This window comes from Cyprinus carpio, chromosome B15 (genome assembly GCF_018340385.1).
Source record: "Cyprinus carpio isolate SPL01 chromosome B15, ASM1834038v1, whole genome shotgun sequence".
Taxonomy (NCBI): domain Eukaryota; kingdom Metazoa; phylum Chordata; class Actinopteri; order Cypriniformes; family Cyprinidae; genus Cyprinus; species Cyprinus carpio.
The window spans coordinates 24,236,947-24,254,851 of NC_056611.1; the positions used below are offsets into that span (position 1 = coordinate 24,236,947).

The 17,905-nt window shown below is 35.7% G+C and overlaps 1 protein-coding gene across 9 annotated transcripts in view; it reads left to right on the forward strand.

Moving 5' to 3' along the window:
• The window catches only part of robo2 (roundabout, axon guidance receptor, homolog 2 (Drosophila)), a 380,931-nt gene that overhangs the window by 2,578 nt on the left and 360,448 nt on the right, over nt 1-17,905 (forward strand). For all 9 annotated transcript variants that reach the window (XM_042739942.1, XM_042739949.1, XM_042739945.1 and 6 more), the window contains exon 2: nt 1,937-2,068. In XM_042739942.1, the coding sequence (XP_042595876.1) occupies nt 1,951-2,068 (118 nt within the window). In that variant the 5' untranslated portion in view covers nt 1,937-1,950. The remainder of the gene's footprint in view (nt 1-1,936; nt 2,069-17,905) is intronic.

Sequence of the window (17,905 nt, forward strand, 5' to 3'; positions counted from 1 at the left end):
AAATACTTTTGAAATATATATATTAAATATATTAAAATAATATATTAAATGTTATACTATTACTACTGCTAATAATAATGCTCTATCTATCTATCTATCTATCTATCTATCTATCTATCTATCTATCTATCTTTAAGGGCAGATCCATCTATCTTTAAGGGCAGATGCTCAAAATTCAAAAAAAATATAAATGAAACATAAAATAAAATGTAGAAATAATTTATTTGTTTTCTTTTATATATATATATATATATATATATATATATATATATATATATATATATAGATAAAAAAAAAAAAAAAAAAAAAAAAAAAAATATATATAAATATAAAATAAATAAAAAAAAATAAAAAAATTATATATATTAATTTTTTCTTTTCGCTTTTTTGTTATTAGAAAATGTTAATGGTGTTATATTGAAATGTGCACTGTGTCAGTGGGCAACAACTTTCTAACTGTAAAATACTCACGGTTCTTTCTCCATTCTCAGTAACACTCAGTCACAAGGTGATTGAGTTGTGTATATGCAAATGCCTGTACTTTTAATTCCAGTCGAGGAGCTATTAATGGAGAAATAAATGGCTGTGATGTGAAATGGAGGCTTATTGATTTTATTTAGGCAAGCATGTTGAGAAGTGTAAGGGTGAGTGATGGTGAAGTGAACCAAGTCAGGCATTATACATCACTGGCCGCCGGTCCGACTGACCCAGACTGGTATCGCTGAAAGAGAGAATATCGGATCACTGCACAGACTGACAGACACATCAGACAGCTGGAACACAGGAATCAATAAAAGAAAAGAACTGCACTTGTTTTCTTCTTTTTTAGAGCATAACAAATCATGTATGTTGCATGCATACTATTCTACAGCATGTCTTTCATTTGCGTGGCTTTAACTGCAATCATTGTGGCAAGTTAGGAACATTAAGCATTATGTTGTAAAGCATGAACATTTTTTAAAAAAATATTAAGAACATAAGTAATGAATGTTGCATGCATACTATCCTACAGTATGTCTTTCATTTGCATTCCATTAACTGCAATCATTTGTAGCATGTTTATGTTGTAAAGCATTCTGTAAAGCATGAACTGCCACAGATGACAATGAGGAATGTAGCATATGTGTAGTAACCTCCATTTTATATTGTACTCAGTAATAATTGTGAGCTGCAACTTCTGCCAGTTTTTCACTTATACCGCACTACATGTCAGCTGGGCATGTTTTAGTCATTGGTATCATAAAGACATAATACTTCATTAAGTGTAATGGTAACTCCATAAATTTAGGCCTGAATGCGCCTCTAGAAACATATCGTTAAAATTTGATGAATTGTTGGTTCATAAAAGCTTTGTGTATAATAAATGGGACATTCCAGTATGTGAGTTATATTTCATAGCAGTCGTCTTACTCTCAGTGAATTATAAAAAGAAAGCTTGGCTACGTCTTGCATGGCGGGAATGTCGCCTCTGATAAATAGTGCACAGATTTCAGAATTAGTCCTTGGATATTGAAGTAATCACATATTGTATGTGTCTTACTAAATAAATAATGTTTTGTAGTATCAGAACACATCTCGACTTTCAGCTTTCAGATATCCTTTGAGATATTAAGAAAAATTATACATTCATAAACTTGTGGTTTAGAAAACTAGTGACACAATGTTCCCAAAATACAAAAAGTAACTGTACTCTCTTTTATTTAAGGTAGCACTTGAAATATGAACTTGACATCTGAATGTTATTAACTTAAATAATTAATAAATTAATAAATTAATTTTATTTAATTAAATAATAATGATTTTTATTTATTTATTTACTGCTGCAACATGTATATACATATATATATATATATATATATATATATATATATATATATACACACACACACACAACTGTGTACTTGACAAAAGTCTTTCTATCTTTCCTGTTTGACAGTAACCAATGGTGTCATGGCCGTCAACCCGGTCCGAGCGAGGTGTACTGCCGTCCTAGCTTGGCCTTCGCTCCTCCTCATTATCTGTGTCCTGTGGATCCTGTGCACAGACTCAGCGGGTGCGCAAGGACAAGGTAAGAATTATTATTATTATTATTATTTTAATTAACAGGAGCTTGTTCCTCAACTTTTCAAGCCCAAATTTCAATGTGAATGTTGCTGGAGTGTGCTTCTGCATTTGTGAACGTTTGGCCAAAATGATTAAGATGACTGATGTTTTGTTTTGTAGAGTGATAAGGATGATTTTTACTCTGATTATCCGTTAAAGGTTAAGTGAAGGGTGTTAGTTGTGTTCTTTCATTGGGGATAGGTCAAAAAAAAAAAAGCAAAACCTTGATTTTTCGCTTGTGCATGTCTAATTCATGTTTTCCTACCAGATGTTTTATAACTATCAAGATTTTGTTTCATGTCAGTTTGTTTATTGTGATACCATTACAGGACATGGTATATAACAGTGTTGGGAAAAGTACCTTTTTTAAAAGTACAGTAATGCATTACAATATTGGGTTACTTCATATAAAAAGTAACATTGCGTTACTTAGTTTTTTTTTTTAGTAATGATTTACCTTACTTTGTTTCACCTGGGCTTGGGCTTGCTTTTTTGTTTTTTTTTAGAACAAGCCCCCCCCCAAAGTTATGTGTTTGGCAACTAATAAGGCCCTTTCACACCAAAATTGAAATTATTTAGATTCAGGCTGAAGGAAGTGCCGCTGTATGTTGGTATGTATACCCTTTGGTTTTACATGCATTTTTGAATCTACCTAAACTGAATCTGATCCACAGCAACAGACAAACACACCCATGTGAAAAGTACACTTTAGCATGTTTAATCATTTAACATGTTATTTACGTTATGCATGTTACTTAAAGTAAAAACTGTATTTATTATGAAAAAATAGGTTTAATTACACTAAAATTTTAAATAAAATATAGTGTATTACAGTAAATTCATTTTAAATGCTATTAGTTGAACATAAGAGTGCTTCCTAAGTAGAACTTATTTGTATCTTTATATGCAATTTCATAATTACTTCTATTGAGTTTGAAAGATGTTTAAAGTGTACTTCTGAATGCATTGAAAATCATTTATAGTAAACTAAAATATAATGTCATTAATGTAATTTAATGTCATTTCTATTGAAACTTTTGTCATGAATTTTAATTTTTATTAATTTATGTTAAAATGTATTTTAATGTAATATTGAATCAATACAGTTGATTGTAATCAAGTCAAGACAAAAGATGATTAAAACAGTTATTTACAATGTACTTTAAAGCTTTTAAATTGACATTATTACACAGTGAACTTTTTATAAGTGTAATTAAGTTTAAGACACAGTCATAAAATGTCTCTTTTTAAAATCACTTATAAGTGGCCTTTATAATTTTAAGTACACTACAAGTTCAGTACTTATAAATGCACTTCTTTTTTTTACAAGGGCAGTTTGCTTAAAAAGAAAAAAAAGATACGAACAGTGGTGCACTTTCATCTCTTTATTTAACATATGCACCATATAAACATTAACAGTGCATGATGGAAAACAGTGAAAGTTGACTTCTTCAAAAGCTAACCTGGAGTCCAATTAATAAAACTAAAATAAGATTCAGCTGCATGAGCAATGTATGCAGAAATCCATGTAAATCCAATTTATTCGTGCAACTTTATACCAGTATTTACACGTATTTGAAGCAAGTTATTCAAAATTCTTCTGCAGTGCATTCCCTTGTGAGCCTTTATTAGTGGATCATTTGTAGCTGATCATCAGCAATGTGACTTCTGCTATCCCAGAAGATTTTTGTGAAACTTCTCAAATGATTTCCTGACATTTTACAGCACCGTTCCTTCGAGTCTGCTTCATGCCAAACTCATTTCTCATGCTCTCAAGTAGTTGCCGTGTGGTTGCACACTTTGGGTTTGGGTACAGTTCTAATTGGCATCTCCCAGGGAGACAAGGCCGTGTTGCCCTCTACTGTCAGTTCCTCTGCAGACTTCCACCTCTCCAGCAGCCAGGCTTATTTATAGCGGAGCCGGGAACGGCCACACATACACACACAGAGCCATTCACTCATGCAGCTCAGGCTGGAAACAATTTGAGAAGTTCTCCTTTTCCCTTCATTGCCAAGTGCCACGGATGCGTGAGCCGCTTCCGTCTACAAGGTTAATGCCGGGCCTGCTTTTTTTTGTAGTGGGGCAGAGAGTTGGAACGGCACGAGGGTTTAACATTCAGCCCTCATACGATGGGGACTGATTAATGGAACTCAGCTGTGGCATATGCCAGAGTAAAATATGCAGGATGGTGATAGAGACGAGCTTGAACGAATGAGTGAGTGAGACCGAAAAGAAGAACGAGTCAAACATAACACATAACAAATCCTCTGGGATGTAGGGAAGCTTCACTGGGCAGAATTATTTGACAAAGCTGACATCAGGTTGCGCTGGTAGTTTGTGATGCGTGGCTGAGGGTTTATTTTTAGTGTGAGGTGACTTGTAGAAGAAGAACTCGTCCTCCGTGTAATCAGTTTTCTTTTCTGCTTCTCCTATGAGCTCGAATATCTTGCCTGTGTAACTGTGATGGCAGTGAATGGAGATTTTCAGTTCAGTGGCTTGGAAATGCATAATTATAAAAAATGCAATTTTTTTCCTAGAATTTTGTTTTTCAACTTTTGTCCCAGGTGTTGAATTTTCCCTCAGTTTCACATTTTTTCTTTGTCACTTTGAACCGTTTTTACATTAATTAGTAATTCCCAATATAGTAAATCAGTCTGTAAAGCTGCTTTGAAACAGTTTCGAATTGTGAAAAGTGGTATAAAAAATAAACCAGGTTATCATTTGTTTTGCTACTTTTCACATTTTTTATACCCATAAAATATGAAAATAACCAATAGCCTAAATAAAGAGTAATATCTAAATAAAGAGTGAAATAAACGTATGCAATTTCAATATTTATTGAGTAAAAATAATACACTACCATTCAAACATTTGAGATCGGTAGAATTTTTAAAAAGTCTCTTATGTTCATTTATTTAAACAGCAGTATGTGAAATATTATTACAATTTAAAGAAATAGTTTTTATTTTAATATATTTAAAATTTATATTCCCCTCTTTTCTTCAGAAATCATTCCAAAATGCTGATTTGATGCTCAAGAAACATTTCTTATTATTTTTATCAATGTTGAAAACAGTTGTGCTGCTCAATATTTTTGTGGAAACTGATAATTTTTTTTTTTTCATATTTAATTTAATTTATTTATTTTATATCGACTGTGTAGTACACAAAAAAGTGTACCAAAATTGTATTGTTTAAGTTGCATAAAATGCTAGCTGTGAAAAAAAAAATCATTTTGTTCAAAATATCATTTCCACCCATGTTATTTCATATAATGAATGGTGATTTGAGATGAGGTGGATATTGGAATAGGTATTTGGTCTGTATTTACTCTGATAAACGTTGTTGGACAGAGTGAGAGAAGTCTGTTTTGAAAGAGTTTCTAAAAGTGGGAACAGCAGCTCAGGGTTACAAGGAACAATTTATCTATTCTTTGCTTTGCTGTAGTACCACTGAAGTTTACCTTTCCCTGTGAAACTCAGTTATATCAAAAATAGGTGAAGGGAGAGTAAATTGCATTTTTGCTTTTTGGAAATGACTTCCTAAACCTAATTATTGCTCCATTATTCCAGAAAACCATATTTCCAGTTTTGTTTATAACTTCTGAGGACATGGCCAATCAGTTTGAGGCAAATCTCCTATTTGTAGTTGCTCCATGTTGGGATGTTCAGCTTTGACTGGATTCCTTTATTCGCAGTACCCGCAGACTAACTGCATTACAGGACATCCATCTTCATTACCTGGGCTCTCTGGCTCCACTGAGGCTCTGTGTCAGGTTGCAGCTTTTTACTGGAGGAGAGAATGTAACGCCCCTCGCGTCTGATCTTAGGTCAGTAGAGATGCTTTCCGCATGTGATCACTTGCGTGGATAACGTGCCTGGGGTTTTGATTTTTGATCCGCTGTCTGGAGGCACAGGAGGCTGAACCATACTTTGATATAATGGGGAGCGGGTACATTCTTATATTGTAGATGATGGTTGGATGTGTAGCACAATTAAAGGGATAGTTCACCCAAAAAATTAATTTTTTGTCACCATTTGCTTACTCTCTACCTGTTCTAAACCTGTATGAGTTTATTCCTCTGTTTCTTCTGTTGAACACACAAAAAAGATATTTATAAGAATGATGGTAACCAAACAGCTGACGGTAGCCATTGATTTCTACAGTAGGGAAAAAATGATGCAAGTCAATTGTTACCGTCAACATTCTAAATATCTTCTTTGCAGGATTGGAACAAGTGGAGGGTAAGTAAACGATGACAGAATTTTCATTTTTGGGTGAACCATCCCTTTAAAGCAATCAAAAGGCAACTGAACTTTGGGTATACAGTATACTGTATGTGTTTTATCTTTTATTTTATAGAAATGTAAAGATGCATCCCTGTGAGCTCAGTGGTACATATGTTTTATGAAGACATGCGCTAACCACATCTAAGAATGTGCAACAAAAATATGGATATTTTAGCAAACGAATATCATCATTTAATTAAACACAAAATAAATACTCACTAGAGTGAGACTAAAGTTTGCATGCTGTTTTCGAAAAGTATTTTGCAAACATGATAATTCACCTATTTTCCCCAGTGATTAAGATGCCTTTGAAGTTTAAATTGGACTGAGACCTTTAAAACACACACTCATTCTCATAGCTAATCATATGCTAAGATTTAATCCTCACTAAAAAAGCTGTCTATCAGCTGAGGTAACATTTTTGAGACAGTTAAGTCATAAGAATTTACTTTATGGTTAATGTTTTTTTTTGTGTGTGTGTGTGTGTGTGTGTGTGTGTGTGTGTGTGTGTGTGTCGCCAGTGCAAAATTTGCCAATGGTAGAATGTTATGGGTGGTTGCCAGATCGTTGCATTGAGGTTTTTGTGGGCCGCTCACATTTTACTACTTTATTTTTTCTTTTTTTTTCTGTTTAAATGAGCTAAAAGGAATTTGATTCATGTGTTCACGTCTCATGTCTTTGGCAGCAGATCACGCATTATATGTGCTCTAAAAGTTTAAACTTAAAAAAAACCCTTATGTTTTATACCCTGGCTGGTCTAGCAATTTTCAAAGCAAAAACCCATTTTGTGGGAATGGCCTATAAGATCTGAATGGGTTTTAGGGTGAGCATGATTTCACCAAGTACAACATGTACCTGGATCAACATCCTTGTTGTTCTGGGACAACATTCCAATCAACCAATCAGAATAGAGATATAACTTTTCAGGAAATATCAGTTTAAGACTTACAGTCAGTGTTAGGTGCTTCTACACTCTTGTTAATCAGTTATAATTTCCCACTGATTTTAGGAATAAATTATTGGTAGGGTTAAGTTTAGGGGTAGGAATTAGGTTAATTCTATATTTTTGGACATTAAAGTTGATCCAGGATCATCAAAAGATGTTGATCCAGGAACATGTCTTACTTGGCAAAATCACGGCGACCGGGTTTTAGTGCATTGCTAGAATGTTCTGTGAGGTTGCCAAGTCAAGAGTTTCTTCCCCAATGTTTCAATGATAATTTGGTCCCTAAATGTTTAAAAATAAAGGTTCTTTATTGGCATTGATGGTTTCATGACATTCATGTTAAAATCCACGGAATCTTTCTATTACACAAAACGTTCTCTATAGTGGAAAATACTTTTTAAAATTATGAAAATCTTCTTAACATTAAGAAAGAAAATTCTTCACTGGAAAGTTCTTTGGGGAACCCCAAAATGGTGGTTCTGTAAAAAAAAAAAAAAAAAAAAAAAAAATCAAGAAATAAATAATAATAAATAATAATAATTATATATAAGTTACTTAATACTAGTATTTAAGATATCATTCATGTCTATAGCACAGTTTATGTGTTTGTTTTCCCATAAGAGCAGGCACACCCATTTGTAAATTTTATGGGACTTGCTTTCATTGTCATTTGCTTCCAGCTATTTTAAGCTGTACAAAACAGCTTGTTTTGCTGTTTGATATTGCAGACTGGTGTTGCTTACCATATTATTTTAATACATTATCTTAATTATAAACACATTGGTTTGTAGTGCAAACAGTTTTACTGTTTACTGCACTTTGATATTCTTCTCATTATTTCCTACAGCAGCTAATGAACCAGAAGTCTCGCACATTCAAAGAAAACGGCTTACTTCCGCATTGAAAAATAAGGTGGATGCAAGTATTTCTGAATAATTTGATGTTAAAATTAAATATTGTCTGTTTAAATGTTATTTTGTGAAAAACTTGTTAAACGCAGTTGTCACTGTCAAGTCGGACACATTTAGACAGTTGTAGCTGTGTTTTTTGAATGGCGTCATTGATTATTTAGCATTTCATGACAGTGCCTGAATACCTACACATACAGGTACACTGGTGCACTGTTTGCAGTGCCGCAAAGTGTGTGATTTATGATTCCGCACCACCATCAGTATACTCTCGTACACCGCTACCAGCTGTCCTACCAGATGTATTTTCTCCCCAGATCCCTGTGTGAATCACGCACCCACGCACCCACACAAACCCTACACACCTATACAGTATATGCCCACACCCAAACACATGACACAATTTCCCTCATTCTTTCTCTCCATCTTTTCCCATCTCTTTTTCTTTTTGTTCCGCTTTGTGCTCAAGATTATAGTAGCCAGCTGCTTCTGGCTTTTACGACACCTTGATAAACCAGTTGTTGTTTATATATGTATACAAGACCATCTGTATCCCTGTCAGCCTTCTTTTACTGCCTGGATGAGCTAGTGGTCCAGAGAGAGGGACCTCCAACAGAATCAGGGCACTGCTGTCCGCCAGCTTTGTTAGCAGTAACTAATGCTATATCTGAAACCTGCAGTTTCTCAGGACAGGGACACCTTGACGAGGCAGCAGTGTTATTTTAGTGTTAATAGTGTTATTTTGCTATCTACGTTTTATTTTTAGTTCAGTTTGCTTTTATTTATTTTACTTTTTTTATATTTTATTTTATTTTATTTTATTTATTTTATTTTATTATTTATTTTCAGTTTGCTTTTATTTATTTTATTTTATGTGGTGCTCCTGTAGCTCAAGTGGTAGAGCATTGTGTTACGAAGCGCAAGGTTGGGGGTTCGATTCCCCGGGAACACATGATAGGTAAAAATTTATAGCCTGAATGCACTGTAAGTCGCTTTGGATAAAAGCGTCTGCTAAATGCATAATTTTAATTTAATTTAATTTATTTATTCCATTGTCCTCATTTGTAAGTCACTTTGGATAAAAGCGTCTGCTAAATGACTACATGTATATGTATTTCCAGTTAGATTTATTAAATTTTTAGTGCTTTAGCTTAAAAATATTTCTATTTGTGGTCAAGGCAGCATTTCTATATTTCATTTAATTTTCATTTTATTTTATCTTTATTTCAATCAACTTAAACTTCATCCAAATACAGTCAAATGGTTGAACTTTGGTGGGACTTGAATGGAGAAATTTATTAGAATATTCAAGCTGCTTTTTTTCTTACAGTGAAAGTGAATGATGACCACAGTTGACAAACAAGATTTTAGGGGAATATTAAAATAAATTACAATGTGTTTCTTGGCTATCAGTTGGCTTCAGAAGACTTGGTGTGTATAATGCACGTTATGTGAAGTACTTTTACAATGCTTTTTTGGTGTTGTTTTGGCATTTTGGAGCCTGACAGCCCATAATCACCATCCACTTGCATTATAAGAAAGACAGCAGTAAGGCAGCATGAAGAATTATTCAACTTCATGTGGGTTTGGAAGAATATAAGGTTGAGTAAATGATGATTTGTGTGATAGATTATTGTTTTTTTGTTTTTTCTTGTTGAGCGTCAATATTAATTATATTCCATCATAAGACTGCACTCTACTCTTGTTAAGCATTGCATCTGGGTCTCATTTACTCTAAGATTTGCTGAATACGGTTTTATAGATTTCCAAGTGGTCTATGCAATTTCTTCACTGTAAGTAGACGTGTTCAAGGAGTTAGTGAACTGTAATATGCCTGAATGCAGAGGAACTGTAGAGGTGACAGCACGTGTGTGCACATGACACTGTTCCATCTGTTTATCAGCCCCTGTGGTTTTACTCCAGACCCTCATGTCTGCGATACAACTGCCCGTCAAGGTGAGCTGTCTGCTAATTTGAGCCTGACACAATAACCTTTAGCCCAAGACAACTCATTCAAAGCTGTCTCAGTCTCAAACTCAGAATTGTGACTTAAAGGGATAGTTCACCCAAAAATGAGAATGGGCAGTGAATGGGTGCCGTCAGAAAGAGAGTCTAAACAGCTGATGAAAACATCACAATAGTCCAACAATAATCCACCCAACTCCAGTCCATCAATTATTGTCTTGTATTATCGAAGCATTACTGTAATTGTATTGTATTGTTATTACTGTGTTAATAAGCATTATTTTGGATTATTTTGACCTGAAGCAATGGTTTAGATTTAAATTGCCTTAAAGAAGGATTTGTTTACAACACATGCAGCTTTTTGTTTCACTAGACATTCACTGATGGGTTGGAGTCATGTGGATTATTGTGATGTTTTTATCAGCTGTTCGGACTCTCATTTTGATGGCACCCATTCACTGCAGAGGATCCATTGATGAGATAGTTTTGTAATCCAAATCTGTTCTAATGAAGAAACAAACTCATCTACATCTTGGATGGCCTGAGAGTTAGTACATTTTCAACAAACTATTCCTATAATATTCTATAACGACTTGTTTAAATGGGATAAATTCCTTTATATTTGGGGGGAAAAGAAGTATTTTGACACGTATATTCTTGATTTCCCGATCCTAGCTTAGAGTTTTAGTGCAGTTAAAAATAGTTCTTAAGAATCGACCTGCCACATTGCTTTAGTAGGAACAAAAAATGACTTGCATGAGGGTTGCTGAAGCAGACTTTTTTTGTGGTGTGGATGTCCTAATTTCCAGCACTTTTTGACAGAACTGGGATCAGCGTGACATAAAGTGTTGCTGCTAGAAGCTGTGGAAAGAGGAATAAGGATGTGTATGAAACTATCACTCAGAATGACTTGTTTAAGGCTGCATTGATGTTTTAAAAATATGGAACATTTTATTGTCATATTTTGAGCTCCCAAAATAAAAAGGTATAAGAGCTTTTTACAATGGTTGCTGCATAAACATTTTAAAGGGAAAGTTCACGAACAATTAATAGAATGACATCATAATTCACCCTCATGCTGTCCTGCATGACCTTATTTTTTCTGAGCAACACAAAAGAAGATATTCTGAGAAATACCAGTGAAAGTCAGTGGGGTCCAGTGGCTAACATTACAGATTAGATTGAATTTAAATAGATTTACAAAATAGGTTTTTGATTGGATTTGTGTGCAGTTATAATAATGAGTACCACCCCTAAACTGCACTTGGCTGTGATCAAAAAACACAAACCCTTGCAAAATGTCTACAAGAACAGTAATTGGACCACTTCTTATGCATTACGTTTCTCCACCATACAGCATATTGTTCTATATTGGCATGAGGTATGTGTCAAAAATTGCTGTTACTGCCACAAAGCAAAACCTCCAAGCAGACTTTTACTCATCTTTGGATAATTTTGAGAATTCATCACTGAAATGGCTCACAGTCAGCCATTAGACGGTGGCCCGTGCCATCTTTTCCAAGATAAATGGAAGGCTGATGGATTTCAGAACAAGGAACTGCTGAGCAATAGCAATTCAAAACAATCCAGAGTGAAAAACTCCGGACCCACGTTTGTCGTTCTGCGCGGGTCAATTTGTAAAGTGTAGTGCTCTAGAGATATTAATGCCAGACGCAGACATGCCTCCGTGTGTCTGTTATACTGATGGCTTTGCAATGTCAATACGTCTCAACTTAAAAATCTTTCTCTCACAATAGAAGGATAGAGGCTTGAAGAATGTCTGTTTATCATCACAAATGGCTATTTGTTTTTCTCTGAGCTCAGATCCCTTTCGTTCCCCATGGGCTGTGAGTCATATCAACCCAACGCATGAGAAATCTCTTGGAGATTTTCAGATATCTGGCCATCTGTAGTAGGAATATGAGCCATTTAATTCAGCTCAATCCCACACAATATCCAACATTACACAAGCAGACAGTCATTGAAGCTCAAAGAGACAATGCATGACTTTAAGAACCAAAGCTATACAGACTTTGTCTAATTTAATATATATATATATATATATATATATATATATATATATATATATATATATATATATATATATACACACGCACACACACACACACACAGTCTGTACAATTTATATGCAGCTATATATGTGTGTGTGTGTGTGTGTGTGTGTGTATATATATATATGTACATATATGTATATACACACACACACACACACACACACACACACACACACACACACACACACATATATATATATATCTGTATATAAGTTGTACAGACTGCTTTTATGATGGTTTTACTTTAGCTTATTAAAACTTCCTTTTTTGTGTGTGTTCATCATAAAAATGAACAGCACATGAGTTTGGAAAAACATTGGTAAATAATGAATTATTAATGGTGAGGAAATTATGCATGAATTTTTAAATATAGTTTATGCTTTCAGTTCTATCAAAAGTAAACCATTCATGTTTGCAGAGTGTGTTTATACACTCTGTGGAACTTCCTCAAACACACAGCTCTCCACAGCAGTCAGCTCTCACTGCACAGCTGTGACAAGCCGCTGCATACTAGTGTTTGTGTTTTGGTAATTACGGAGAATAAATGGTTGGAAAGGCCTGGAGAACAAGTACATCTTGGCAAAGGGCAGACAATGTTTTTAAGCTCCTGCGTCAGAGAGTAAGGGTTGTCATCCAGATTGATTCTATTAGCTGCTGTGTTTTTCATACTCTCGGTAGGCAGGTGTCAAGACACGACTGGAAGAGACAATGAAGAAGAATTGTTCCTCTGGCATTGGAGTGTCATTCGATATTTACCTCATAGTGTCTTCGCCTTTCAGTCATTTCCATGCACTTGCACCTATTAAAAGATGCATTTAAGTTAAAAGTGTGAATCTTAAAAATATCTAATGCATAATTGAGAATAGTTCACTGTATTTTGTGCTTAGTTCTGTTTATAAAATGGTGCAACAAATTGTATATATATATATATATATATATATATATATATATAAAGTTTAAAGACACTTGTACACCCATTATTGTTTTCTATTGTGTTTAATTTAGTGAATAGATTTTCAGGAAATAAATGGCTACATGAAGTTTTGGAAGTGAAGGAAGTCTAAGTAACTGAGGCCCTCTAGTGGCAATCCATGGAGGGGAAAAAAACTGCCATAATATATTCATGCCAACATTCCAATCAGTAGAGAGCTTCAATGAAAATAATTGCTTATCCTGTGGCATTATTGGACAGCAAGGTGTCCACTGTATGCACATTTGAGAATCTCAGCTTGTACAGTATGTGATCCAGTTATTGTTTGCCTGCTATGAATTCTTTAATCTAACACAGGCCTACTGATTTTCTAGTAAAGAGAGGGCACAGGGATCTTTATTATAATTATTCTCACTACTGTAAGGCCACAATACAGTAATGACATGTCTTTCAAACTGTGCAAGAAGCATTCAGAATCAATTTTTTTTAATATTTATTTATTTTGACATTAACGGAAATTAAATTACCACGTGTAGCCTGTTTATATATAGTTACAATAACTGTAGAAAAGATTATTTTGACAGAAAATATTTATCGTGTATGTTAATTTTTATTGTGGATGATTATTTGTAGACATGAAGCTCCGCCCATAAAATTAAGTTACCTCAGAAGCCGACGACGACGGTTAACGGTAAGTGGTAAATGATGCACTCTTGGTAAGAGGAAAATACCATTGTTTAAAACGTTGATGATTTAGTGAAGTATGATTAGGATATGATAACTGTTATAGCCATCATTTTTATGATGTAAATGCAAAATTTGAAATTTGGATTTTCGTCAGGCACGCTGTGACAGTTAATACTGTTATTTCGAGCAGCTGCAGCACTTACACGTTTACGTTTACCATGGGATGGTTTCCACAAAAAATAGCGCTTACAGCACTTAGTTGCTTCAGTAATACTGTAGTAAATGGGGAATGTGGACGTTACAATCGATCAAAATGACAAAGCTTTACACTTTTTGGAAATGATTACATGTTAATGATTTAAAGGTAGTAAATAAACCATGCAATTTAATATGTTGTAACACAAAAATATATAATAAGCAGTTATATATATATATAAATAAGTATATATATATATATATATATATATATATATATATATATATATATATATATATATATATATATATATATATATAAACACTAAGTGGCGCTGTTGACCCTTTTTTAACTAGAAACACACAGCACAAACCCAGACAACGCACTGAGAAGGAAACATCAGCCTAAAAAATAAAAAAAAAAAATAAGCAGTGTAAAGCACTTTTTACTTTTGGTTTTCTTGGTCTTTGTGTGTAAACAACTGCTTTCTATGATGAATGCATACAAAACAGTCATTGTTCTGGTTGGTTCATTGTCCTGGTTGGTTCATTGTCCCCCCCCCCCCCCCCCCCCCCTTTCTGTAATGGGGTGATCAGACATCTATTTATTTTTTTCACCTCTAACTTCACATTTTCTACTGGAATTTGGCTCCTTGTGAAATTGCCTCTGTGCTCAAGCTACCATATCCTGTATGATATATGGTCCAGAGTGTAACTGGTCTTGTCTGTCATCGCCAGACTTCATAAAGCAGACATACTGCGCGAAACATAACCCAGTGCAGCCACAAATGACTTTACGGCCACGTTTTACGAGCTGCTGTTTGGGCCAGTCGTTGAAGATGTCCGCCCTCGTTCCACCACAGGGATGACCTTGTTGTCATTGAACAAGAGGTGGCACATGACAGCCGACAGCAAATCTTGTACGATATCATACATGTCACTTCCTGGGCTCATGAAACATTATTGAAGCTTGCGGTTGCTTTTCATAGCCCTGTGCAGAGCAGCCAAGCAGACTTTTGTATCACACTGCAAGCCCCATTGACTCTTTCCCTCTTGTGTCTCACACCCGGCTCTTCCTGCTTGTCTTTAATAGGAATGCTGATGATCTCCATTTCCATATAAATGAAGAGAATGGAGTGTATGCTCACTTAAAGGGAATATCTGTTGGTTGGAAAATACTTCTTTTGATGACCTTGAAAAAACAAGATGGCTGGTAGTTAATGTGCACCTTTCACTTCAACGGAGACAATTCCGCATCGCATTGCAAAAGAATATTATTTTTGTAATTGCGCTCTCGAGGATCTTCTCTTGCACCCCTGTGGCCATGCAATTTTCCCACTTTCTTGTAATTTGATGGCTCATTCGTTGAAGATGCAATTGCTTTTTGAAACCAAAATGGAGAGAGTTTCAAATGGAATTTTACTCCTGATGAAAGAGTGGCTTCCCTCTTGACCCAAAACGTGCTGGTTAAATCTAATAGGGGAGCTTCGATTGGAGCTCACGTCCTTTCCTGAAAATAAACACACAAAAGTATGATGGAGCAGGCCGTTGTTGATGTGACTCGCCCTCCGGGAGATGTTACAATTACAGAAGAAAAGCGCCCGTACGACCTTTGGCCTTTGGAGTGTGCGTCTGAATGCTGCCCCGTCCTACCCAGGAGATGCCTGAACTCCACAGGGACCGTGTGCGAAACGTCTCCTGCCCCCGTTCAGCCTTCTGGAGCACCCTACAGGCTAATAACTCTCTTCCCTAAGATTAGAGGAGATGTAGCTGTTATTATCGTGAAATATCTGACCTTTCACTTTGATTCATGATCATAAATGAGATTTTTGTCAGGTCAGGCGGCAAGATGGATGAAAGTGGTGACAATCAAATAAAATGAAATTGTTTCACACTGTAATGCACCGTAAAAGATTGCATGGATCAACTCAGCACGCACAAGTAAGAAAGTCCATTTTATTGTAAATACATTTATACGTGATGTACTGTACCTGTATTGTTGTTTCACAAAGTCTGAATAAACTGCTCTACCTTGAAAAGCTATTTTACCACTCCACTCACTGATTCTGCCTCTGATTCATACAGCACCGATCCAGGAGCCCGTTCCATCTCTCCTCTCAGGAAGCCGTGACTCGTTCAGGGTGACATTGGAGAGGAACTGTTTTCCCCATGCATCACTTTCTCATCAAGAGTAGCAGTGGCTGTAGATTAATGAGCCTGGGAACTGATTATGCCGGGCTGTACATCATGTCTGTCTGCCTGCTGCTTGGCCTGTCAATACCCCACCCTCCCGTGTCTGCCTTTAGCCTTGTGCTAGACCAAAACCACTGGACCTCAACCGCTGGTGTGCCTCATGCATTTATGTTTTTGTACTGAAGAGCTCCAGAACTGTTGTAGATGCAGCTAAACGTGAGTTATGAAGGTGATTTAATAATAATCATGTCCTCTGACTTTTATATATTGAAATGTAGCACAACGCAATACAAAAATCCATTATGAATGAGTGAAAAAAAAATGCGTAAAATACCAAGATCTATAAATAAATCAAATGACCACTTAGTGCATCATCTAGTCCTGTGCATCATTTTATCATTTATGGAATATCTTGGGGGAAAAATTTACATTTAAGCATTTGGATTATACTTTTTATACAAAGTTGAGTACAGAGCAGCAGCTAAAGCTATATTTGTATATTTACTGAAACAAGTTTTATCTCTTTAGTGCAAAATTCATTTCTCGTATTTGCAATTCATGTTCATTTTGCCACTTTTTTCTTGTGTTGAATAAAAGACCCTCTCTGAGTGTCTAGCAGCCAGCCAATTATAAATGGAGTGAGAAGCAGGTGAAAAATGAAGAGGGGCGTCGCGCTATGAGCCACTTCCTACTGAGATTCAACACACCTGGGCTTTCGCTACAAAAACACCCAAGGAAAAAGGCACTTTTTTTTTTTTTTTTTGAAAATGTGTTTTTGTTGTTGTCACACTTTGGTATTTTGCTACGGTGTTGCCCTGAAGCTCGCATTTTTATCTCATATATCAGTATGTACACAGGTCTCATAAATCTACCAGCTTGTTTGCCATTCTGCCCAGCCGTAAGCCCCGGGGTGATCCGAGCCTCTCGTAGGTGTCAGTGAGAACAACCGATCAGTGTCTGTCTGCCTGTAGCTTTAGGAGGCCCAGGGAATGCACAGCAGAATTTATGACATGTTATTAATGTGGTCTGTTTAGTCCGGACTCTGGGTTATTCTGCTTGAAAAGGCTGAGCACGTCACCAGTCACCAGGGCGCTGTTCCTCCCACTTTTGGAAAATTTGATTGTCACATACCCTGTTTATACCTACATATAGCCATATATATGTAAATATATTGCTTATTACTTGGCAACCCAATTATAGGGCACAGTGCACTGTTTAGCAGTGCAGTCCTGCTAAATAACCTGAGCAAATAAAAACTAATAGCCTCAGACCAACGCATTCTATTGGCTACTTTGGAATGGGGGCAGTTGTATCGTGTGGTTGATCAGATTAAAATGCAATTGTATTGGGTGCATCTGCTCCAGCGCTCAGTCCAGCTATGCTCATGGGAGCAATGTGTCTCGAAAGTTAGAGATTAAGTTAAGTTCAATTTACCGCTCTCCTAGTTCAGTGGCCAGCTGTGGCCCCTGAACAGAAAACCCACTGATTTTTACACAGACCTTGAGCAGCACTGCCATGCGTCAACCACAGCCATTGATGTACAATGGTGAGCTTTCATTTTGAAAAGCTTAAGCACTAATTAAATGAATTGAAATGACTAAAATGGGTCTTTT